This window comes from Anopheles cruzii, chromosome 3, assembly GCF_943734635.1.
Source record: "Anopheles cruzii chromosome 3, idAnoCruzAS_RS32_06, whole genome shotgun sequence".
Taxonomy (NCBI): Eukaryota; Metazoa; Arthropoda; class Insecta; order Diptera; family Culicidae; genus Anopheles; species Anopheles cruzii.
Genome location: NC_069145.1, coordinates 46,690,247 through 46,715,654, shown reverse-complemented (window position 1 = coordinate 46,715,654; position 25,408 = coordinate 46,690,247). Strand labels below are relative to the sequence as shown.

The window sequence follows — 25,408 nt, the reverse complement described above, 5'->3', positions numbered from 1 at the left end:
CCACTGTTGGTTAAGCCACCTTCAGCTCGCACCGCTCACTGTCGATCTCACCGCTTACTGTGCTCAAAATTCATTTGTGGTTTAAATATTCGAAAACTTCCGTTACACTTTCGACTCAGCAGGATCCGCCCCAGCCCTGCCTGTTTTATGGCAACCCCCGTTTGGAGTGCCTCTCACGGAACAGCTGAAAAGTCACTCAGCCGCGCGCTCGGCATGCTGCGCTGCGAGGACCCACGACCTCACACAGGCGCCGGACATGCGCCGGACGGCCACCGGCGAGTGCCGTACCCACCGGTAGAGGGCGTAGACCTCTCGCCGGCTCGCCTGCGATGCCATCCGCGTAACTAGAGCACGGACCGTTAGTCGGAGTTGGGACACGAGACGGCATCGAGCACACACAGGCACGCATTACGTTCGCGGTTCGGGTTCGGGTTCGGTCGCCCTACGGACGGATACTAACGGATACACCTTACGCACCTCGATACACCCCCAGCCCCCGTGGTCCCTGGACTACCCACAACCGATGGACGTGCCGTGTGGGTGTTGTCCCGTACGTCGCAGGATACCGCACTAATCATCTGCAAACAGTGGTGGTGGTCAGTGGCGACGGCAACGGCACGTCACAGTGACGGCGTGTGTGTGTGTGCGAGTGTATGTGACACAAGTGAAAGCACGGCAGGCGAGAGCGTGTCGCTTTTTAGGCGGAAGGACGAGCAATTATCGGCCGTGCTGTCCGTGCGGGACTAGGCGTCTCCATCGGCGGTGATTACGTCGTCGTCGTCGGCGGCGCTGTCGGGCTCGCAGATGATCCTGATGACGGTGATGGCCCGTGCGGCATAAAAAGTACTCCGTCTCGTTGTCGATGCGGTCGATCGCCTGGTACCGTTTGTGTTTGTGAATGGAGCCAAATTATTATCGTTAGACCGACGGGGCAGAAATCAAGCGTTTGAGGCCGCGGGTCGGGGGCAATCAGCATGAGGCGCCAGTCGCCATTCGTGGCCGACGCCTGGCGGGACAGCCGAACGGCCCGAACGACCGCGGTGCATCGGTGGCGTCGCGAAGCTTGTGATTAGTGCGCTTCGTGGTTCTGGCTGGCGACCGTGCGATGGCACCCGTGACACCGAGGATTACCGCAAGCTGGATACAAACCTACGGAGGCTACGGATAGGGGTCGGATACGGATTGGATTATCGGCCCACCGTTTAAACGGGTGCTTTCGGTGGGAGAGGGGGCGCTAACTGGAGGACACTTCGAGTGCAGTGCTAGAACCAGGTATTGATCCGGATGCAACCGATCCGGTTCCGTGAAGTGATGTAAAGCAAATAAGGCCGAGTAGTCGTTGAAGTGGCCATCGGGCATGTGTGTGTGTGTGTGGGTTGGTGAGAAAAATGATACTTCCTTCAAAGAGGCCGGAAGTCCTGCACGTCAACGTCATCGGTGCCCGAACCACGGCAGTGCACTCAATAAAGGGCGGATCCTTGAAAGAAGTCGAAGCCGTTCTTAAGAAAGAAATCCGTGTTGCCAACCGTGAATAGAGTGCGTGGTGCGTGTGTGAGTGAGGCAAGCTCTACGGAGCAGAATAGCGGTGTTCGTCAAAGTGCCGCAAGGATGCAGACCGCAGAGCGCGGTTTGGCCGGGTGTTGAAAGCCGTTTTGGGGTTTGCAAGTGCCGGGGCCGGTGTGAGTGAGTGGGCGCGGAAGTAATTCGTCTATCCGGAAACAGCTTCTTCCGCGTGAGGAGCAGAATTCACAGTGTAACGTGTGCGTGTGACCAGAGAGGCGACGCCCGACAAATATGATTATGAAATCATGCTCGCGGCCGTGCCGTGGAGCCGTGCGCGGGTGGGTGGCGTGAGCGTGTGCTAGGTGCTAGGTAGTGCGATGTGGCCAGCCCACTGCCGACGGCAGCAGCAACGACAACGGCCCAAGGACGACGGCGACGGCAGGGACGGCCGCGACGCAACGACGGCGCGACGCATCAAATAATCATGCTGCCCGCCACCACGGTGATGATTGTTGTGGTTGTGTTTGCCGTGTGTTCGCTCGTAGCGCCGATCCGCACCGCCGGCCCCACCGGCAACCACCTGGACGACGGCGGCGAGCCGGCGCTCACGAAGAAGCCCACCAGCTCGCGGGTCGTCCACACCAAGTACGGGGCCGTTTCCGGCACCATCGAGCACCTGGACGGGCGGCACCTCGATCCGGTCGAGGCGTACCGCGGCATCCCGTACGCGTCGCCCCCGGTCGGCATACTGCGCTTCATGCCCCCCGTCACCGGTGCCCTGTGGTCGGGGGTGAAGAAGGCGGACAGGTTAGACACCCCGGGCCCGGGATCATTACCGGAAGCCGAATGCCGTTCACAGTGGCAGTGACGAAAAAAAAAACCATCCTGTTGGGGTTGGTGTTTTTTGGGCGGTGCTAACCGGATGTTCTTTTATTCCTATATTTACCTCCCCACCACACACCACCCGATGCCCAGGTTCAGCCCCGTCTGCCCGCAGTGGCTTCCCGACATCTACAACGAAACGGCGGCCCTGGAGCGAATGCCGCGCGGCCGGCTGGAGTACCTCCGCCGTCTGCTGCCGTACCTGCGCAATCAGTCAGAGGACTGCCTCTATCTGAATATCTACGTCCCGACGCAAGGTGCGTACAGTGACAGTGCGAATCTCCGCGATTCGCATCCTTAGGAAGTTCACCGTGGTCCATCAAAAAGTGCGACAAAAGAAATAGAAGGAAACCCCAAACACACAAAGGATCTTCTTTCCCTACACACACACACACACACATCGACGCGTCGTTGCCAAGTGTCACTTTGGATGTTTTCGTGGGATGGCCAAAACAGAAAGACAAACAAACCGAATGAAACAAACCGAACCGGGCGGGCGTCTGAAGTGAAAGCGATTTCAAGCAACATTTGCAGTCCCCGGGAGCACCCCGGGACACTTCGTTCGGTCGGCCACGGTGCTCCGGAGAAGTTGAAGCGTTTCATCATCTTGAGCTCCTCAGCCATCAGACGCCCGAAGGGGACGAATGGTCGGCGGCAAGAACGGGAGATTATATTTTAATATATCAAACCCAACTCCCGGGCTCCCGGGCCCAGCGTATCGATTTTGTGACATCGAAAAACTTGGCACACACTGAAAAGCGATCGAAAAAACTTCGAGCTCCGCGCATCAGCAGCTTTTCGTCAGAGCGCCATTTGGGCCATCATCACCACGCCCAAAGTCGGAGGGTCTTTTCTTATGTTTGGAGTGCAAAATCCACCACCCACCCACCCTCTTTGGCGCGCGCGCACCGTTAGGGGGTGAAACACAGAAGAAAAAAAAACAAAACCCAACGGAAGGACATCGTTCGCTGTCCGCGCGTCCGCGTCATCGTCATGCTTAATCGGTAGCGACCCAACCAACATTTGACCACTTCCGTCCTGTAGGCCCTCGGGAAAAAAAAATGGGAAACCCTACGCAGCAGCAGCAGCGGGTGGTTAGGGAAGCGAATAAAACCGAAATCCTTTTTTGATAGGCGCGCTACCCCGCAGGGTCCGTACGCGCCCGAACCCGTAAATGGGCGGAAGCTCATGTTCATTTCATGTATTTTTTACGGCTTTCTTCCGGCCGGCGGCGGCGGACCCTTCCCTCGGGTGGGCCCCAATGAAATCATAATCTAGTCCTAATAAAGCAAAAAGAGAGGCAGATAGAGGCAAACAGAAACAGAGAGAGCGAGCGAAAGGCAGGACCGCAAAAAAATCCTTGACACACGAGACCGACCACAGGATATATTTCATTCCAATGACGACGGTGCCCGTCAGCCGTGGGCGCCGGAAATCATCGCAGCAGGTCGGGCCGGGCGAGGGCAAGGGCGGACCGATGCCACACATTCTTCAATCGACATTAAAATGCCGGTGATTCCTAATCAACTCACGAAATTCCTGCACGTGGCAAGCAGCAGCGGGAAGTGGCGGGAAAATAAAACCCCGAGAGTTTTCCGCGCTCGCATCCCCGTTTAATGAACAACATTCTTCGGAGAATGTTGAAACTGACGTGTGTGTGTGTGTGTGGGTGTGTGTGTGTGTGTGTGTGTACTGTGCGGGCCAATGAGTCCAAAAGTTCGTTCAGACGTTCAGCAATAAAAACACACCCCACGAACGGAAGCCATTAAAATCTCAACCGATGTTTCCTTCTATGGTCGCTTCAGGTGGTTTTCATCGGGCCCAGAAGATTATCTGTTAGGCTCTGGAATGCTATGGTGTACCTTGTCACATCTCAGTGCACAAAACAGGGCTTTTTGATTTATCAAAACGTTTCACAATCTCGACTGCTCGACTGCTCGAATATACGTTGCCAAAGAGAACGTGGTACCGCAAAAGTAGCAAAGAAAATTAAAAAGATTTTGTGAAAATAATTTCTGTCTATGGAGCAGTGGTAGCCATCATGTGGACTTATTGACCCATGTGTGCTTTGCCGTAGGAGTCAATGAATCATTGCATTTCGATGCCGATGGCCGACCTTTTGGCAGCGGGCCGACTTTGGCAGGTACCAACCCCTGGCACGGCTATCTTTGATCTCAGAAACCGTAATGTTTTTCGAAATTCAGCCAGAACCGTTGATGTGGTGGGTTCCCATTTTTCTCTGGATTTCGTGCGAATTTTAGATTAAGCACCGGCAAAAAAAAACGAACGAAACGGTCGATCGCGCAAGGTAAGCGTTTGGGGAAAACACACGCCGTACTTTATTAACTGGGTAGCAAAAGGGCCCGGATTTGCGGAACTGGTCCAATATTTATTAGACATTGAATAGGGCAAGGTTTCCAAGCAATCAACAACGCCGGGGACGGCGTAACAAGTTGACAAGCCAAACGAGCCTCACGCACACATAACGGAGGCACAAAGCCGGGGACAGGATATGTCAAAAGCCACACGAGAGACGGTCCCTGGCCGACACAAGCCCGGGACAGTATTTCAAATCAAACCGAATAAATAAAATTAGCTCCATTGGGGTCCATTGGTCCGGGGTCCGGGGGTGCTTCCGGTGATGGATGTCGCCCGGCACGATTCTCGATGCCAACCACGAAGGGCCGACTTACCCTTTACCGTCGCCGACGGCCACAATAAATCAATGGAAACGTATTAATCGCCAGGGGACACCGGCAGCATAGTCCGGTGGTTCCCCCATTAAAAGCCTTCAACCCCCGCGTTTCGCGAAGAAATGTGTCTTTTACGGTGACATCTTCCGGGATGGCGACGAAGCTGAAGACGGAGTTGTCGTTTGCTCCAGCCGAGCTGTAGCTGGGACTCGCTTCCGTTTTCCGTCATGTTCCGGGCTATCATAACACACATAAAACCCGCCATTAATTATACACCCGCCATTCGGTGCCACGCGTGGTATTGCGAGGGCTTTGATGAGCCAGCACCTAATGCGACGTGTGGTATAAACACACGCACACATAAGGGTCCTGGGCCACGGGAAATAAACCTTGGAGACCCGCCTGCCTGCCTGCCTGAGATTCTTTCGGGTATTGGGCGGAAATCCTGCACGGCAACGTGCCGCCTGGCTAACGGGGCCAATGTGACGTCTCATCTTATTAGCTCTATAAATTAAATTTCCAAATATCTCGAGTGCTTCGGTATGCGATCCCCTCACGCACGCTCGTCGATGGCCTTCGTAGGCGGAAGGAAGCTTCGTCCCTCCCCGTGGCCCGACGAACGGTGGAACGCATTTGCCCGTAACTGACAGTTTCCACCAACAATTAATCATTTGTTTGATTGATCAATAAATCTTCGCCATCCCAGCACTCCGTGGAGCACTCAATCTCACCCGGGGGCAGGCGTGGGGGGCGGCCCATGACAGGGCGGCCCGCGGACCAAACCGATTCCGATTTGTTTGCCCGCCGGTGTCTTATCCTTTTCACGCACATCCCCGGTCTGTGTACCAGAACTCATTTGCCAATCGGCGGTCCGGCAGACTCCCTGGACAAACAGAGTCGTCGGACCGGGAGGCGCCGGGACCGGGAGGCGCCAAATTGTTTCGCACGCCGTGACTTGACACTTCCTGCCCCGGGTTCGACGTCTGGCGCAGGCGGCCAGACCAAAGGACGGAACTGCCCGTTCGCCGGGCTCGAATCGCTGCTACGTGACGTCCATCCGTCCAGCCCCGTCCAGGGCCCGGAGAGCCTCAACACGATGTCGGGACCACTTCACGATGTGATGCTTCAAAACTTCCGCCACCCGCCTGTTCCCGCCTGGCGTATGTAAACACGTTTTGCGTGTGTAGCGCCTACGTACGACGCATGTGTGCGTGTGCGTGTTCTGGGTCGGTGCTCTTCCCCGGACACGGCATGATGGATGTGCTGTGCGGACTGCTTGGGCGGATGAGTGGTGAAAAATAAGCACACTTTACATATTTTTCAACCAAAAACCAATGAGATGCGGTTCGAGTCACGGTCTGGCACACGGTCGCAGCGGATCGGTCGAACCCACACAAGACGGATACTGATTGATTTATCCCGGAGAGTAGTTTGCCGGCACGAGGCGAAACCCGTCCTGTGGCTGGGTTAGCTTGGGGCCTCATTCTTGATCTGGAAGTCAAGGACTGTGTCGTAAATGGAAAACTGATGCATACCCAACTTTTTTGCACTCTTCGCCAGTTTTGATTTGAGCCGAACTTCGAAAAGTGTTCTGCAACCAACGGGCGGGGCATGAACTTCAAACCAGATTACAACACAAGCCATAAAGGAGCACCATAAACTCGTAGCAAACCCAAACTATCTAAATATGCACAGCAAACTGTAAATTTTTGCCCAAAGGCGAATTTTGTTCTCGTTGTTGGAGGAAATTGAAAGACTTATACAGGGTGTCCAAACTAACGTTCTTTTTTCATTTGGTTATTATAAAAAAAGGCCAAATATTTTTCGATGCTTGAACTTCTATTTGAAAGGAAGATTTTTAAAATTTATGCATCATATATAATTTCGGTTGGAGAAAATTGGGAAATATAAAAAAAATATTTCCAAAGTGGTAGGTCGTCAACTCATTCGTCAAAAGCACATTTCATTGAAGCTCATTTCCACCTCAGTTTGTACTTTAACAACCAGTATTGTGATTCTGAAAACCCACACATCGTGCAAGAGAAGCCAATGCACCCACAACGAGTAACTGTTGCGGATTTTGGCCGATTGGTTCTTTGGCGAAAATGAAGCTGAGAACTTGGACGGCATTTGGGTTCAACAGGACGGCGCCACGTGCCATACAGCGACAGACACAATCGATATTTATGTTATGCGTACAAACCAGCAACTAACACATCGCTCAATAAGTTCGCAGGATGACATATAGATGGCGAAACAAATACAAAATCCTTATGATTTTTAGACAGTACCAACCTTCAAACGATATCTGTCAAAGTTTCATGACATTCGGACTATTATTTACCAAGTTACAGTGTGAACAATTCAATCAACTTTTGTAAATTGAAAAAAATGGAAAAATCAGAATTTCGTGTGCTCATTAAGCATTGCTTTGTGATGGGAAAAAATACCGTGCAAACTAAACAGTGGCTTGACAAATGACTCTGCTCCATCGAGGCAAATGGTTGAGAAGTGGTTTGGTGACTTTAAACGTGGTCGTACGAACACCGATGATGCTGAACGTTCCGGTCGCCCAAATTCGGCAGTTACTGAAGAAAACATACAAAAAGTCCACAAAATCGTCTTATCCGACCGCAAATTGAAATTGAAGGAGATTGCTGAGGCCGTAAAGATATCAGAAGGCAGTGTGTTTACCATTTTGCATGAACATTTGGGTATGCGGAAGCTTTGTTCGAAATGGGTGCCGCGTTTGCTAACACCGGACCAAAAACAACAACGAATCGATGATTCTGAGGCATGTTTGGCCCTATTTAACCGTGATAAAAAGGATTTCTTTCGTCGCTACGTCACAATGGATGAAACATGGATCTACCACTTCACTCCTGGGTCAAATCGGCAGTTGGCTGAGTGGACACCAGCCGGTGAAAGCCGCCCAAAGCGCCCAAAGACTCAAACTTCTGCTGGCAAGGTTATGGCCTCCGTATTCTGGGATAGTCATGGTATATTGTTCATAGACTATCTTGAGAAAGGTAAAACAATCAACAGCGAATATTACATGGCATTGTTGGAACGATTGAAGGCTGAAATCGACGCAAAACGACCGCACATGAAGAAGAAAAAAATTCTCTTTCATCAAGACAATGCACCGTGTCACAAGTCAATGAAAACGATGGTGAAAATGAATGAATTGCACTTCGAATTGTTGCCCCATCCACCATACTCACCAGATTTGGCCCCCAGCGATTATTGGCTGTTCTCGGATCTCAAAAGGATGCTCCAGGGAAAGAGATTTGGATCGAATGAGGAGGTCATCGCCGAAACTGAGGCATATTTTGAAGGGAAAGATAAATCGTTCTACAAACATGATATCGAAAAGTTAGAAAAGCGTTGGACTGACTGTATCGCCTTAAAAGGAGACTATGTTCATGAATAAATACAAATTATATCAAAATATTGTTGTTTTATAAGCTATCCTACGGACTTATTGAGCGATGTGTTATTGACGACCGCAGGACCCAAATTCAAGTTTCTACTGTCGAAATAGAACCAGATACAATCGAAAATGTACTCAAAAATAGGTTGATCGAATGAGCTACTGCCAAGCCAATCGTGGTGAACGTTTTCATAAAAAAAATTAGAATCAACCTTTCAAATAAATGTTTAAGCATCGAAAAATATAAGGCTGTTTATTTTTTATAGCCAAATGAAAAAAAGATCGCTAATTTGGACACCCTGTACAACTTTCGCGGAAACACTCATTTTACCGAAAACCCCCGTAGGAGCAGTACACTGAGTACGGCTTTTTCCGGCAATTCCAAATTAATCAAACTTTTCTCAAAGCTCTCACGTACGGCCCGTGTGATCTTCTGACCTCCTGCCAAATGCATGCTATCAGTTCCGTGTTTCCACAGTCGCTGCTGGCGCTGGCAGATACCGGCACGCAGCCTATTTACTCTCACAATACCCAACGAACGGGGCCGGTTTCAGGCAGGTCCGCAGAGTCTTATAAATATTAAATGACCAGCGCCTGACCAGCGACCAGGTCTTCTTTCTCCTACGGCCACTGATTATATTTATGCTCGGCCGTTTCCGTATCGTACGCTGCGCGTGTGTGTGAGCACGTGCGGACCGGATGGTGCCCCGTCGGAACCATGCTGTGACAACAGGATGAGGCGACTCGCCGGGGCTGGCTTGCTCTTGTAACATCGATAAAACTAAGAACTAAATACTCCTTCGAAGGACACACCTGTGCCGGACACATGGACGCTTCACTTATTAAACATGCTGTGCCGTTGTTGTGTTTTTATTGAAATTTTGTCAATTGCCCACCCGTTCCGTTGCAGGACCGGTGACCACTTCTGATAGTTGGCCGAAGGTACAAACGCCTACTTGAAGGCGGCACACTCCGCAGTGCCTAAATTGCTATTCGGCCACAAGCTGCCAAGCTAGCTGGCGTCCAAATAGATCCGCCCATAAGGTTGGCCAGATGATGGCCTGTGGCGGGTTTTTAGCGGCGAGCCGGCCACTCTGGTCCACCTCAGCCAGCCATACGGCCAGCAGAAGCAATTGAATTCGATCCAGTGGAATATCTTATTAATGGAGCAATTTAATAAAGATGAATTTTGATTACGGCAACGCACGGTCGGGAATGCGAATGAGGCAACGAAACGCCCAAAAACCGCAGCCATGCGAGAAGTGTGTGCCAGCGGCTCGAATTTAGCATTCAGCCAGGGGCCAGGGGGGAACCTCTTCCGGTTCGAGCATCTTCGGGGCCGCCGTGGCCAGAAGGCGCCAAAACAAAATTCCGCAACCAGCAGCAGAACCAGCAGGACGTGTTCAAGTGGCAGTGCTTGGCCGCCGGTCACACGGGACGCAATCCGTACTTGAATGGAGATAAATTGAATTCGGACGAGTACGTTGCGCGTATTAGTGTGGGGAATTGGCCACACTGGTGCTGGTGTGCCTACTGCCATCCACTCACGGTGACCTCCTCGGTCACCTTCTTAGCGATCGATCGTGATCCGTCGCACCGTTTATGCCAATGCCAATCATAAATTCTTCCATATCCGAACCGTATGCTACCGGGCTGCTAGGGCGTAGGCTGCGAGGAAACCAGAAAAGCCCACCGGAAAAAGGCCAACTTCTTCAAACAATCGTCGGTCGCCTGCGGTTATTGCGCTGGGAGAGTATTTATTTTGTCGCGCTACCGACCGTGCCGACCGGTGCCAAGAGTGAAGCCCGATTCCTACATCCGCGTTCGCGAATGGCAGCAAAGCGGGAAGCATATTGAAATTTATAGACCAAATATTCAACAATCTTTATCGGTGCAGATTTATGCGGCATAATTTAGGGCTTAGCCCCACCCGATCCCCCGAAACGAATGGGAGCATTGTCACGGGGTCGGCGCAAGTTGACGCAGAGACGAAGCAGGTTCAGGACGTCAGGCTTACATTTTGAATCAAGATTATGAAATATTGACAAGGTCAGCTAAATCACGGTCGAAAATCACAACCATTGATGTAGTTGTATCAATATTTATGGTAAATATAAAGCGCTTTCTAGTGAAATATTGTGTGCGTTGGCCTCGTTTGGGGCGGAACGTTCAGGGAATGCAAGTTTTAAAATACGAGTAGAATAAAAAAAACAAGAATTGGAGCCAGCCAGTACAACGAGCGTTAATTTAAACACCCTGCACACATGGCATCGAGAAAAACCGAATAACAACAGTGTCCCAACGACGACCGTTGGGGCAAGTTGTCCAGAAACTCCCACTCCTCCAGCGCCAGTGTATCGAAGAGTCGACAAAGAAATCATCAGACAAAGTATCAAGTTACTCCTGGGCAAAGATATCATGTTTCTGGGCTTATCGTCGTCGAACGGGCGGAAAGAAGGGTGGGCGAATGGACCCCAAAAACTAACACATTCGAATGCCGCCCAACACAGCGCGAATGAGCAGCGGACGGTGCCACTCATACAGACGAAGATTCTAATGGATTAAACGTGTAGCAAATCCGGTCCCAATGGAGCAAAACGGGAAGGAGCGGATTACTATACGACATAAGCATCCAATTAGAAGCTTACCGAAGCTCGCATACCTTCGAATCTCGTTTGACAGATAGGTTTGCTTTTTTTTGCCGTCGCTTGCCTCCATCTGGAGGATCTTCGACGGAAATGGCAACGGTCACGGTGGCTTCGGTGGCTGCTCACTTCCTTCCCATCGGACGCTTAATTCTCATTGATGTGAACGACAAGCTCATTTGGAGAAAAGCCTTGTAAGTGTGTCGGGGCGCGCCAGTCGGCTGTTAGACCTTAGCGCGCATGTCGCTTGACAACTTTGTCGGGCCAGGATTTAAGGGGTTCGCCGGCACGTCGCCGGTACACAAGACAATGCGGTCGGTGCGATATCCGCTGTCACACACGTCTTAGACCATGTTCCTGCCGCTACCACGCGTACGATAATTCGAGAGGACTTTTTGGCACATCTTACCGTCGTCTTGTTTGAAAAGGATTAGACTTTTTCAACCGTACCAAAGTCCGCATCCGTTCTTATTGTGTTGCGCCTGAGGGTCCAACATGAGGGGCCTATGTGATGAATTGCGTTTTATTTATTCGTCGCCACTAATGCTGCATAATGTAACGTAAAGTGGAACCAATCTTCGTGTACGCGCACCGGGCCACAATCGAGCAGAAGCGAGGAACATTTTGAACTCCGCACGGCGCACGGTGAACGAATCGACAACAATCTGAATAACTGTGCAAATAGACGGTGGTATTGGCACCCTCTTACCTAGCGGGCCTTCGGAAGTTTTGAATTTTCTTTCGATTTCTCCCACGTCGCTCCCTAGGGTCAACAGGCACACGCACTCGGTGCCGCCCGATCCAGTGATTCGCTCGACATGCTACGGCCTACTCTCGGCATCGGATTGCCGCAAGGTACTCGATACAGATTATGGAAAATTCAATTCGCAATGGTCGACACGAGTGTTTTGCGGCGAAAACAGGACGATGTTTGCTTCGATCGTACAAAAAACACACTCTCCATCTTTTGCCGAGCTCTGTGTCCATGACATGCCCGGTGTAGCGTGTTCGCATTTTCCGTCACACCGGGTGTGATTTATGTCTGTTCACCTGTCATAATAGGCAACAAAACCAACACGAGCACCGGTCTGGTTGTGGCGTGTCCCCTCCGGCTTAATGCCTGTCAAAAATATTCGTCTATATTTGCGTCGAAAGCATAGGGGATTGTGAACGAGTTTGAAGCAGGAAAGTATGTTTGAAGTATATTGTAATCGGTTTTGGAAAGGCTCGAATCGGACCCGGGGGGACACAATTCAACTTTTCTTAAAGAGCGCGGATTGAACTAAGTTATACATAAAATTCTACAGAATTAAATGGGGTCCCATGTTCCATGTTCAGGTCTATACGTTGAGAATCGGAATGTTAAAAAGATGGCTGTACCTACCGTTTGCCGGACTGCCGGACTTCCCAGTTTTGCTCTTCATTTATCATTACCTTAATTTGACATTTTCTCCAGAAAACTGCTTCGCACAAAATGCTTGTCGGGACTTGTTTTTGAAAAATCGCAGTGCTTTAAGTGGTTTAAAAAATTTCAAAATGGCGATTTAAACATAACAAACGAAAGCCTCGAAGGACTCCAAAAACGAACTTTCTGATGGGACAGAAAGGTGTGATGCTTCATAAGCGCCCAAAACCTGATGAACACGTTAATTCTGATCGCTACTGAGACCAAATTATCAATTTGAACCATGCATTGATCGAAAAACGACCAAAAAGCCGTTTCTCTTGTCTAAATGGAGGCGCCTGGTGCCCCGTGGCCTGACATGTCCCCAAAAAGCCGAACTGTTTGAGGATACTATCAAATCACTCAGATGGGAGCTGCCATTCCTCCCCGCATTATTCACCAGGCTTGGGTCTTTCCGAATATCATTCTTTTCCATCGATGGGACACGTATTGGCTGAGCAGCCCTTTGTTTTTCTACGAGGAAATCGAAATGAAATGACTAATTAGTTTACTTAAAAAGTCGGAGAATTCTTTCGTCTGGGAATCCATGATTTAGCAGAAAAATAGGAGAAATGTATAGCTAGCGATGGCACATACTTTGAATAAAATAGAAAATCGCATTAAAATTTTATAAACGTTTTTTGTGTGTTAAAAACATCCCGATTCTCAACGCATAGATCTATATTATGTTTGCTCCATTGGTCTTTAGGTTTATAGCTTTTTCTTCCACTACTACTACTACTACTTCTACTACATACTACATACATAGAGAGCACTTCTTCAAACACTTAAGACGGGGGGGAGGGGGGTTTCCAACACCGACGAACATTTAAACGGCAACGATAAAGAAACGGCGAAAAGCCATTACTGGAGCATAGATAAAAGTATCAGAAGATCCATCATTGCAGAAACGTGAATCGAATTTCATCGGCGGCGATCCATTAACGTGGCGCATTGTGTTTCGCTCTCACCGTTTTTCACAGCCGGCTCCAGGGAAAGCTCCAACTCGCAGAAGTTCGCCGTGATGGTGTTCGTCCACGGCGAGTCGTACACGTGGAACAGCGGCAATCCGTACGACGGGTCCGTTCTAGCCAGTTTTGGACAAATTTTAGTAGTTACAATCAATTATCGTTTAGGAATACTAGGTAAGGCCCAATGCCACAATTTTCTAGCACTAGACAATACATTTTATTCACACAAACAACCCATTTTGTACTTTGCAGGATTTTTAAATGCCAACGTCGACCGGTTCTCGAAGGCTCCGGCAAACTACGGCCTGATGGACGTCATTGCCGCGCTGCACTGGATACAGGAGAATATTGAAGCGTTCGGTGGAGACCCCAAGAGTGTGACCCTGGCCGGCCACGGTACCGGGGCCGCATGTGTTCATTTTCTGATAGCGTCGGCAGCGGTTCCCGAGGGTAGGTTGTGTTTGACTCCCACGAATTCCTGGGGGGGGGTTCCTGGGCATCATTCTGCGCCTCGACGGGGGGCGCTGGATACCGGTAGTGGCAGATCGGCCCCCAGTGATAAGGATGCCATTCGCAGAAGCCGACACTTTTCTTCGTCCAATTCAATTTTGCAACCACCGCTGTCGGCAGCCCCGTCAGCCGCGTGTTCTCCGCACACAGGCACCGATCGAGATTTATCGAGTATTTTGGTCAAACCCATGGTCAAGCCCTTGGAAAGCCAGTTCCCAGCAAGGCGTAACCTGCCTGCTCAGTGGGCTTGCTCTTTCGATCTTATTTATCGCCCGGTATTAGATTGCCCCGTTCAAGATATCAGCAGCATACTTCCGGTTTCGAAATCCGATTAACTGCTGCATTGTCGATGGCTTCCGACCGAAGCTCTACGCAACGGTATTCAATTTCAATTAATTTGGAAAGCATTCTCTATCAGCATTTTCTAGCCGTTTTCCCGAACAACAACTTCACATCGTTGATTGCAATTTTCACACCCTGAGCCGTGCGCTTTCTCACGTAGCGGAGATACTTTGTTGTTTCATTCTGATCATTTATAGGTAACCGGGGCACGCCAGTTCAAATGGACAGGAAATTGTGGCAACCACAGAGCAACACGCGCGTGTCCATTCATTTTGTGGCCATATTTCATAGTTTTAGCGAGTGCAGAAAGCATTCCGCTACTGTTCGCCCCTCAAATGCATGCAAAGTATTTTTCCAATAACTTCTGCCGCCATGTTTTCCGCGAATACTCGTTAATGGTCCTGCGAGTGGCACTGTTCGACAAGTAGCATGGAACGGTGGAAAATCGAACGATACTACGGTAACATTTTCCATTTGGAATTTGAAACTATTTTCCACTTTTTGCCCGCATCGAATCCATCACACGGTGCGTTGGGAAACCCTTCGACCGAAGGGAAAGCGGTGTCGAGTGTCGCTCGCCTCGCTTGATTGGTAAACTACTGGCCGTAGAGAAAGGGTGACCTGAAAATAAAAAAAAAACATTATTTGCCATCATTAACTGCACTCCCGATCCTGGTGCTTTTGATTTATGTGACCCCACGGGCCCAGGAGTTAGCACCAGTTTCCGGTGTACCCGTGTGCGTTCCAACATGGCGGCGGCATAGGCGCGGTCCTTCGCTTGACATGCAAATTATGGCAGCAGCCGGCTGGGAAAATGGAGCGGAACGATTGGGAACGCCGCACGCCGTTCACCGCAGGGAGCCTTATGTAGGATTTATGATTAAAGTTGTTTTTCAGACACCCGCCAGATGGCGCTCGGGCGCTCCCACCCCAAAGCGACCCTAATGCGCCCGACGGTTGGCTAATATTTGATCAACAACAAACACACATTCGTTCGCTCGTCCTCTGTAGGGTCGATGGCGATGGCGCGTGCACTTGAGTGACGTTTCAATTGCCATTGCCAGCGAAACGCTTCTTTTTCGATTCCGAATCCTGGCGCACACCCCAGTGGTCGTGGTCCCTTTGGGGCCTTTGGGGCTGACCAGGTGCCTGACCCGCGTGGCGTGTCATCGTTTATGATCAAAGCTTGCGCCAGTAACTAGGTTTGCAAATGTTTTCCCAAATGCATTAGACTGCAGCAAACGGTGACCCGGGAACGGGGCCCCGGAATGTCAGTTTCAGATCCGTGCCGTCTGTGCCGTAGGAGCGCGCTCATTTGCATGTCCTGCCGTCCTTTTCAGGGTTGCTGTTTCATCGCGCAATCATGATGTCCGGCTCGGGGCTGGCACCGTGGTCGCTGGTCGGCGAACCGGCCAAATTCGCCGCGTACGTCTCGCACCACGTCAACTGCTCGCCGGACCTACCTCACCAGCTGCTGCTCAAGTGTTTGCGCGACAAGCCGCTCGAGGACATCCTGTCCACCAGCGTGCGGGCCCCGGACTTTGGCAACGCGTTCGGTCCCAGCGTCGACGGTGTTGTTATAGGTGAGCGCCTGGCGAGGACGAGGGGCTTCTGAGGGCCGGGTTTTTACGCAAGCCCTTTCTTCTCTCCCGACCCTTAGATACCGGCGAGATCCAGCAGATGGACGGGACGCACTACAGCGACTACAGCGGTATGCCGTCGGCGGCGAAGCCTTCCGCTCATATCCACAACACGCTCAACACCATCAACGCGATCCTGTTGCGCAAACTAGCTATTAACAAATTGTCCAAGTAAGTCTCCGTGCGGGAGCGCGCTCGGGGGATCGCTCATAGTCGACCGTCGGGCTAATTATGTCCATACGCGGTCCATCCACAGGTACGACCTGCTGGTGGGAGTGACGAGGGCCGAAGCATACTTTGCGTTTAACTCGGAGGACGTCCAGTACGGCATCGAGGCCGACCGGCGGACGAAGATTCTGAAGAACTACGTCAAGAGCACGTACAGCTTCCACCTGAACGAGATCCTGGCCACGATCGTGAACGAGTACACCGACTGGGAGCGCCCGGTGCAGCATCCCATCAATATCAGGTGAGGTCGACGTGAGGTCGGCATCCCGCTGGCCCATCCCCACCCGTGTCACCGGGTTCCGGCGGGTGTCCGGCGTTTTCCAAGAACCAAGAAACGCAGCCCATCGGATGAATTCTCGAAAGGTCCAGGTCTGACTTAAGCCATTTATTTTCCTCGTTACACGCCATCAATCTCGGGGGGCCGGCCACCGGACCGGAACAGGGACGAAACGCTGGAGGCGCTCAGCGACGCGCGGCACGTGGCGCCCGCCGTGCAGACGGCCGACCTGCACTCGGCCGACCATCGCAATTCGTTCCTGTACGTGTTCGATTACCAGACGAAGTTTGGCGATTTTCCCCAGGTAAGGCGCCCCACACCGCCGATAACGTGGCAAATGATCTGCTTCATTAGCTCCAACGTCTTCGACGGAGAGCACGAATCACGAGGAGGGGACCGGGTTTCCTGGGGTTTTGGGCTGTTTTCCACTTTCGTTCCCAGTGCAGAGTGGGAATAGGTTTTTCAGTGTCCAAAATGATGCAGTACGGTCGTGGACGGTATCAACCGTCTTTTATTTTTTCCTTCCCATTGGCTGTGACTGGTCGTGTCTTCATTTAGCATAGTCCTTGAAGCTGAAGCTACAAGAATTACCTGTCAGAATAATAGAATGTTTTAGCAAAAGTTTCGAAAAGTAGAAGGTGCCTTTGAAGCATCAGTTCAACATGCCTTTGATTCACACAACCATCATTACTGAATTGTATCCTTCGATGACTTCAACTTTTCTTTGAAGAAGAGGAAAATGTCCTAGAAGACCATAGTTGTGACTACGTAGCTCGATTCGACTAAACCTTACCATAGATGGAATATGTTTTGCTGCTGATCGTTTTCTTGTGCTATGTACTAGTTCTCTCCACATGCCACAACAGTAAATTGGACCGTTGACAACATTTAAAAAACGTGTACCGTTCTTCAATAAATGTTTTTTTTTCTGATCAGACGGGATCATCGTAGGACTTACAGGTCTAAAACTTGAGTTTCAGATTGTTAAAAAGATAGCTCTACCTGTTTATTTGGACTTCCCAGTTTTGCTGTTTATACATCACTACCTTGTTTTGACATCAGGTAAATGAGTTCAGGTCGAAAACAAATTAATTTCGTTTGCAACCGATCTTTGAAAGGGTTAGACATTGTCAACTTTTGTACATGAAAATGACGTTTGGCGGGGATTATTATTTTTCTGCTACCTCTTGCAGAAGACTGCTTCAGAATCGCACCAAATGCTTGTCGAGTCTTGTTTTTGGAGTGACGCAGTGCTTTAAGTGGTTGAAAAATTTCAAAATTCAAATTTTTGTTCGCTTTCACCGAACAAATAAAGAGCGTCGAAGGACTGCAAAAAAGGACTTTCTGATGGCACCAGAAAGTGGTGATTTATCGCAAGCTTCTGAAACCTGATTAAAAAGTTAATTCTAATCGCTACTGAGAACAAATGATCAATTTGAACCATCGTTTGATCCAACCACCATTTAATCGAAAAACGACGAAAATGCCGTTTTTCTTGTCCGAAATGGAGACGCCGGGTGGGGCACAATGTCCACTAAACCTGGCGTCTCCATGACCCCCAATGCAAAACTAGTTCAGAATACTATCAATTCACTTGGATGGAAGCTGCTATCTCGCCACACCTTATTCACCAGACTTGACCCCTTCCGAATATCATTCATTTTCATCGATCTGACATGTATTGGCTGAGTAGCACTTCGTTTCCTACGAGGAAGTCGAAATTGGATGACTAATTAGTTTACTTTAAAAGACGAAGAATTCTTTCGTCTGCGAGTCCACGATTTAAAAGAGAGATAGGAGAAATGTATAGCTAGCGTTGGCACATATTTTGAATAAAATAGACATTTTCATTTCAATGTTATAAACATTTGATTTTTTTGAAAACATTTTTAAGTTTTAGAACGGTAAATGGTGTTTCCAAAGCTTCCGGCGAAGGGTTTCCCTCTTTTCCAGAAAGATTTTCATTGCAAAGATCCGAGCACAGCATAGCAGAGGGTGGCAGGATGTTTGCAGTCCTTGCCTAGATTTAGATTATAGTTATAGATTTTGTCGCCGTGGAGCCGCGATGGAGACCGTGGAGAAAAAGACCAGATTCGTGGAGAGACAATTCTTGGACTATAATTCTTCGTTTATGTTCAATAATATAACCACGGTATTCGCCTGACTTGTAATTTCTGACTGTTCGCAAAATTCAAGAGGCAGATCCGAGGACACCTTTTACAGTCAATTGTTGAGAATTCGAAACGTAGAATCTGGTGCATATGTTGATCGAAATGCAGAACACGTTGATTGAGTGGAGCGTGAGTGTAGTATATAGAAAAAGGGTCTGAAACGTCTGAAATATTTAGTAGTGGCAGTGCCGCGTAGTGGACCCTAGAAAGTCAATATCACATTCTCAGTATCGGGTCTCCCCCGCGCCACTTTCGGACCACGCCGCAAAGCATCCACAATTTATAGAGAAAACATTCCACCGATACGCTGGTTCCCGATTAGCTATTTTTCAATCTCTTGTAAAGGAAACAATTCAACACACAGTCAAACCACAGTATGCCCGGTCGCTGTCCCTCGGGAGCGCAAGATATTGGAATTCCTCGGGTTTCGTGCCCCGCCCCGGGGCCCCGCTGTCAAACGGGCCCCTCGGGGCTGGAATCAAGAGCTTTCCCCCCAGGGGGAGGGAAGGCGGCACCCGCAAAAAAGCTCGTGTTTCCATAAATTATTACACCGAATCTGTTCGCAGCACCGACGCCGACTGACCCCACCGCCGGCGGGTTAAACGTCCCCGCCCCCGACTCGTTTGGCCGAAAATAACAAGTTCGATTCGGTCGGGAAATGTTATCCGGCAGCCGGTTGTTCCCCACTACTACCACACGCATCATCCGCGTGACCCGTCAGGACGCCCGAGGACACGCCGTGATTAAATATCCAGTTTGCGGGCAATACTTTTGCTGTCCAGCAGCTCTCCGAGCTAATCCACCGTCGATTGCTGCCACGGCAACAGAACTTCGCCCACGCCGTTTCCCATCTCACGGATCCTTTCGGGGCCGGCGGGCGTGGCCGCGTGTCCTTTTTAGATCGGACCGAAACCACCGGAATGTACGCCTGCGTGAAGCCAACGCCAGCGAGCCAGTTGCCTCGGGAGTCGCCGTCTTTTCGTCTTCGTCCGACCGACCGCCATTTTACAGTTCCGCGCTGGCATCTCGATGGAAACTCCATGGAAACTCCGCCGGGAAAACTATTATTTGCCGTTCGCTTTACCATTCCCATCGCAACCGGTACCGGAGCGCAGTTTCATCGTCATGGTTTCGTGTGCATTTCGTGTTTCTTTTGTTTTACTCGATTTAATGAGCAAACAAACGAATTTATTTCTCCACCGAGGCGCAATCCTACAACCAAAGGACAAGGACCGAGAACACGGCGACCAACTAATCTGCAACCAAAAACCCGGACGCCCGTTGTGATTTTTTGTGTCCAGGCGGTTGACCGGAGTTGTGTTCTCCGCCCTTGTTTGGTCCCGGTCAGTGGTCAGAATTCACGTCCTGACCGTGGCCACCCGAGAGGGAAAATTCGAAGCCATCGCTTTTTTTGTGTGGTCGGTGTTTTGCTTCCCAGAATCGACTCGGCCTGACCGCGCCCGGTGTGCTAAGTTTGAATGTCAATCGAAGCTCCCCGCCGTGTGTGTGGTGTGTTTGTTTGAACCGGCGGTTTGCGGATTTAGCGTGACCGCAACCCGCACAGCAGGATAGCGAGGATAACGGGAAACCTCAGCGAAATAAAATACGAACCGGGGCGCGTGTTGCCCAAAGGTCACCCGCGTGAGGCGAATCTCACGTCCGTTCCGGGTTAATAATCCTTCTTTTTCCTCGCTGTCGCCCGGAAGCGGTGCGTGGACCCCCCGGGGGGGCCTTCCTGCCATCGGTCGCGTGACCTCGGCCGGGTAGTTTGAGCTTTTTTCTTCGATGCGCCGTGCATCGATTTCGTTCGATGTTCAAAACCGGGTGGCTTAGGGTCCGGGCCACCGTCGCTTCGCATTCCGTTCGTTTGATCATCGCGCTAGCGTAGCGATAACCGCACAGCATGAAATGGCACGCGGCACCAATAAGGCCACAAAGAACGGCAGCAGAAGGTCCTGCCTCGTAATCGGAACTTATGCGCCCCGAAAACCGTGCCGGCGTTCGGACAATGTTTCAAACGATGCCCCCGGTTTTTTGTTTTTCCACAGCGCCAAGGCTGCATCCACGGCGAGGACCTGCCGTACCTGTTCGGGGCGCCGCTCGTCGGAGGATTCAATCACTTCACGCGGAACTACACCAAGTCCGAGATTGCGCTCTCGGAAGCGGTCATGATCTACTGGTCCAACTTCATCCGCGCCGGGTATGTGCTCGCAGTTGTTGTTTTAACCCCTCCCCATCAACCCCCACCCCTCACTTCCTCGTCCCACGACCGGTTCAGCTCACTTGACCAGCGAATGGCCGGCGGCGGGTGGGTTCGCAAAAACTCCGGTCCAGCCACTGGGTCCATCAAACTCTGGCCACTGTCAGCATTATGGCAAGCATTCGTGTCCAACATCGCCATCAACTCTATACCACGGCCAGTCGGCCCCAGACTCCAGACTCTGGACCGGATGCACTCGAATGTCCGCTTTGTGTTCCTCTTCCGCACTCGGAGCGTTTTGGAGCACTCTCAACTGACTCATCGCCCTCATTTTTTGCTGCCCTTTCTTCCCTTTTCTCACTCTCTCTCTCTCTCGCTCTCTCCCTTTCTCTCTCGGGCCTCGGGTTCGGTTTATTGCTCATACGCGTGTTAATAGGAACCCCAATGAACAACTGGAAAATGATCACGTACGGGACCGGACGCGGTTCAAGAACATCGAGTGGACGCCGTACGAGAGCGTGCACAAAAAGTATCTCAATCTCGGTAAGTACCCCCCATGACCCACCGAGGGTCCCAACAGGCGAATCGGGAGCATCTTTTCCGTTCGCGACTCGCGTCAATTTAAGGTCGCGTTTTGATGCGACCCAAAGGAACGGGCGGAACGTTGCGGAAACCCACGTTGACGTACGTGGTCTGATCAAACATTTTCGCGACATTCGAATTTCCGCGGGCTACGTATGTCCGATTTTCCGATTTTTTTGTGGCGTTAGGTTGCTACACATGTCAGTGACCTATGGTGAAAAATTCAGCCATTTTGAGTAATCAGTCAATTTTTGACAGCTGTTTTGCTTGGGCAAGATTTGGCTCATCATCGATGTTTGACTCTTCCAAAAAATGGATGGCAAAGAATATTTATAAAATTTTGTGTGTAAAACGAAATGAAGAGCTCGGACGCAATTGAAATGTTGACTGTGGTTTATGGTGAAGCTATTAAAACCAAAATAAAATTGGTATTGAATCAAAATATTTTCAGCGGGCCGAGATGCCGAGATGTGAACGTCGAAAAGCTATGTTTGGTCGGATGTGAACAGTTTTGCTTGCAGTTTTCTTCGATTAGAGGGTCGTGGTGCATCATGAGTTGTTGCCAAAGGATAGAACGGTCAAAAAACAATATTTCATGCAAGTTTTGCGCAATTCGGCCGAAGCAATCCGTGACAAACGCCCGGATTTTGGGAAACCCAAAATTAGCTGTCGCGCTCTTGCTAACACATCGTGGTTTCTGCCTGAATTTTTGGTCAAAACAACACTCTAGTGATGCTACCATATTCGCTAGATCTGGTCTCCTGTGACTTTTCTTATTACGGAAACTGAAGGAGGCCATGAAAGGACGACGCTACGCTTCGATTGAGGAGATAAAAACGGCATCGAAGACAAAACTTGTCCCAGCAAAACAGCTGTCAAAAATTTACTGCTGTCAACAACAGCTGTCACTTGTCAAACTCAAAATGGCCGAACTTTTCACCATAAGTGAGTGACATGTGTAGCAACATAATGCCACAAAAAGAAATCGAAAATCAAACATAATTTTCGCGAAAATTTTTGATCAGACCACGTAGGTCGGCCAGGATTTGGCCACCATTTTCACGCCACACGGGGACAATTCGGTGGACTTATCACTTCCCTGCGGGGGAGACGCGCGTTGTCGAATGCATTGTCGTTTTGGGGGCAGGTCCTTTTTCGCTCAATTCCCAACGCCCCGATGTGGTGCCATCGGATCGTCACGTTCTGTGGGTGTCCGAAAAGGGGTCCACGCAACCTCCGGGAAATCCGACTCTAGAACCGCGTCCCATCCCATCGTGGCTCCCCGTGTCCTTCTTCCCCGAGCCCGAAGAGCCCCGGGAACTTCACTCCCGGGCGGACTCGAATATTCATGGCATCGTTAGTGTGGTGGTAAAAAAGACGATGCCAAAGAAACGTCGGCCTAATGGAACTCTCCTTCCTCCACCTTGCCCCCCCTGTCATCTTTCACCACTTTCGGCAGACACGAAACCGAAGCTGAAGAACCACTACCGGGCGCACCGGTTGTCGTTCTGGCTCAACCTGGTGCCGGATTTGCATAAACCGGGGACGGACGATGTGCCGGCCGCCCACCACGAGCTGGAAGCGGACGACGAGGAGCCGACGGTGGTGCTCCCGACGGTGAAACCGCTCAACCCACCGCAGCGCGATCCGACCCACTCCGGCAACTACTCGCTCTTCACCACCCAGGTCTTCTCGCTGCTCAACTTCTCGTCCTACGGCATCCTGCCGAACGGTACCCGGGTTCACCACGGCACCGCCATCCCCCGGCACCGGCCCGTGATGGCGGAGTCATCCGAGGCTCCCGACGACGACGCGGCCGGCGGTGGCGGGTCGGTGGCCGGCGGTGCGGGGGCCGGCGGAGCCGGACTGTCCGCGTCCCAGGAGGATGGGTTCGCCGCGTACAGTACGGCGCTGAGCGTGACGATAGCGATCGGTTGCAGTTTGCTCATCCTGAACGTGCTCATCTTCGCCGGGGTTTACTATCAGCGGGACAAGACGCGCCTGCACGAGCCCCGCACCGGGGCCGGGCCTGGAGGGGGCCCAGGTGGTGGCGGGGGTGCCGGCGGTGGCACCGGGGGTGCCATCACGACGAAGAAGCGCACCGAGAACGGCCAAATGCCGAACAACATCTGCGGCGAGCTGGAAGCCCTGACGATTCACGCCAAGTCCGATCCGGCCACCATCCTGGGCCACCATCATCCGGCGATGCTGCAGCATCACCACCACCACCACCAGATGCCGCCACCGGAGTTTGCCGATCTCCCACAGAGGGCGCCACCACCGCCGAAACATCTCAAGTCGGTCCCGGACGGTGGCGGTGGTGGCGGAATGCTGCCGGCGCACGCGCTCCAACTGATCGGCAGCAACTGTGGGACGCTGACGAAGAAGAGCTGCGTCAAGTCGGCCAACCTGACCCCCGGTGGCCATCCGGTGGGCACACCGAACGTCGTCACGATGGACGAGCTGCGCGTGTGACGTTAAGTGTCGTTCGCTCTCGAGGACGTCCGGACGTTGGCCAGCGGTGACTACGGCCGCGGGGTGGGGCCACTTCCTGCGCTCTCGCTAGACGGTGCCACAACCGCCCTCTAACCGCACCGAAGTCGTCCGGCGTCGGCGTCGGAAACGGTGTTTTTTGTTCCCTTCCCGGGCCGCGCCACAGCGCGCCCGGTTGGCAACAATGGCTGGGGTGTACAACAATAAAAAAAAACTTTGCGAACAGCACACGACTTGGCACACACACATGGAGAGAAACGCGGCGGACGGGCAAGACAACGCGAAACCCCGAGAGAGCGAATGTTAATGATGAATTTCGATAGGTTATGAATAGTAAGCAGCAGCCACCCCGTCGCAGGAGACCGTCACCGATGGTCCGAGGGATCCGGGAGCTGAGTGAGTCCAGGACATCCCCCCGGGGGTGGGGAATGTCGTTCCCGTGTTTTAGGTTTCGTCCTCCGGCGCCGGTGCCAGGTGTAATTAATCGGGCACACCGGACCGTTCTTGTACTAGGGTGTTCATTAAGTTTTGTGGCTCGATAAGAAGGACATATTTTTATGGTTAGAAACATACTTTATTATTCAGTATGGCTACTCTGAACATCAATACACTTGTTCCAACGAGACTCCAATTTATAAATTCTATCCCTGAAGTGAAAAACAGGAACTCCTTCAAAATACGCTTCCGCAGCTGTTATGACGTCATTATTAGATGGAAAACGCTTTCTACACTTGAATTTTTTTTATCTGGAAACAGGAGTCCAAATCTAGTTGATATTCATGGATTTTTGCCATTTTCAAAATGCTCTTGTGCATTGCCCTGATGAAAGAGGTTTTTTTTTCTTTTGCAGTTCTGGTCTTTTTTCACGAATTTTCTCTTGCAGTTGATCCAAAAGGTTACAACAACAATCGAAATTTTTCGTTTTAGCAGTTTGCAAGTAATCCGCTGGGCACCTTTTTGGGCGATTTCTGGACTCGAGCTTATTTCGGACCGGTTCACACCACTCTTTAGCCTCTTGTATTGATTCAGGATCATAGTGATAGACCCAAGTCTCATCCACAGTGATGATTCAACGTACAAAATCCACTTCGAAAAAGCTCAAAATGTTGCCGAATGATGCCGAAAAATTAGACGACCGATTGAAATGAAACTTCACACACGTTCATATGAAGAGTGTACCAATATAACAAAAAACAAATTTGGGCTCGTAGCACCGCCCTCTGGTGCCGATCCGCAAAACTTAATGAACACCCCAGTAGTAGTGACTGGTCCAGCCACCTCACCATCCTTTCGATGGGAGATGACTAAAAATTAAAACATTAATTTTGTATCCTCCTCCAAAGGGGCGCCCGAAACAACAAAAGAGGCGCCCCGTTCGCCGATGATTAATCAGG

At 50.9% G+C, this 25,408-nt stretch overlaps 1 protein-coding gene across 1 annotated transcript; it reads left to right on the top strand.

The window, feature by feature from the left end:
• The first annotated feature begins 1,978 nt into the window (after positions 1 to 1,978).
• Positions 1,979 to 23,996, top strand: LOC128275043 (neuroligin-2). Its single transcript, XM_053013416.1, has 11 exons — positions 1,979 to 2,310; positions 2,479 to 2,642; positions 13,584 to 13,745; positions 13,824 to 14,021; positions 15,764 to 16,006; positions 16,084 to 16,234; positions 16,320 to 16,532; positions 16,734 to 16,872; positions 20,788 to 20,939; positions 21,376 to 21,482; positions 22,981 to 23,996. The coding sequence occupies exons 1-11, from the start codon at positions 1,988 to 1,990 to the stop codon at positions 23,994 to 23,996; spliced, it is 2,868 nt and encodes a 955-aa protein (XP_052869376.1). The 5' UTR covers positions 1,979 to 1,987.
• Positions 23,997 to 25,408: the final 1,412 nt, after the last annotated feature.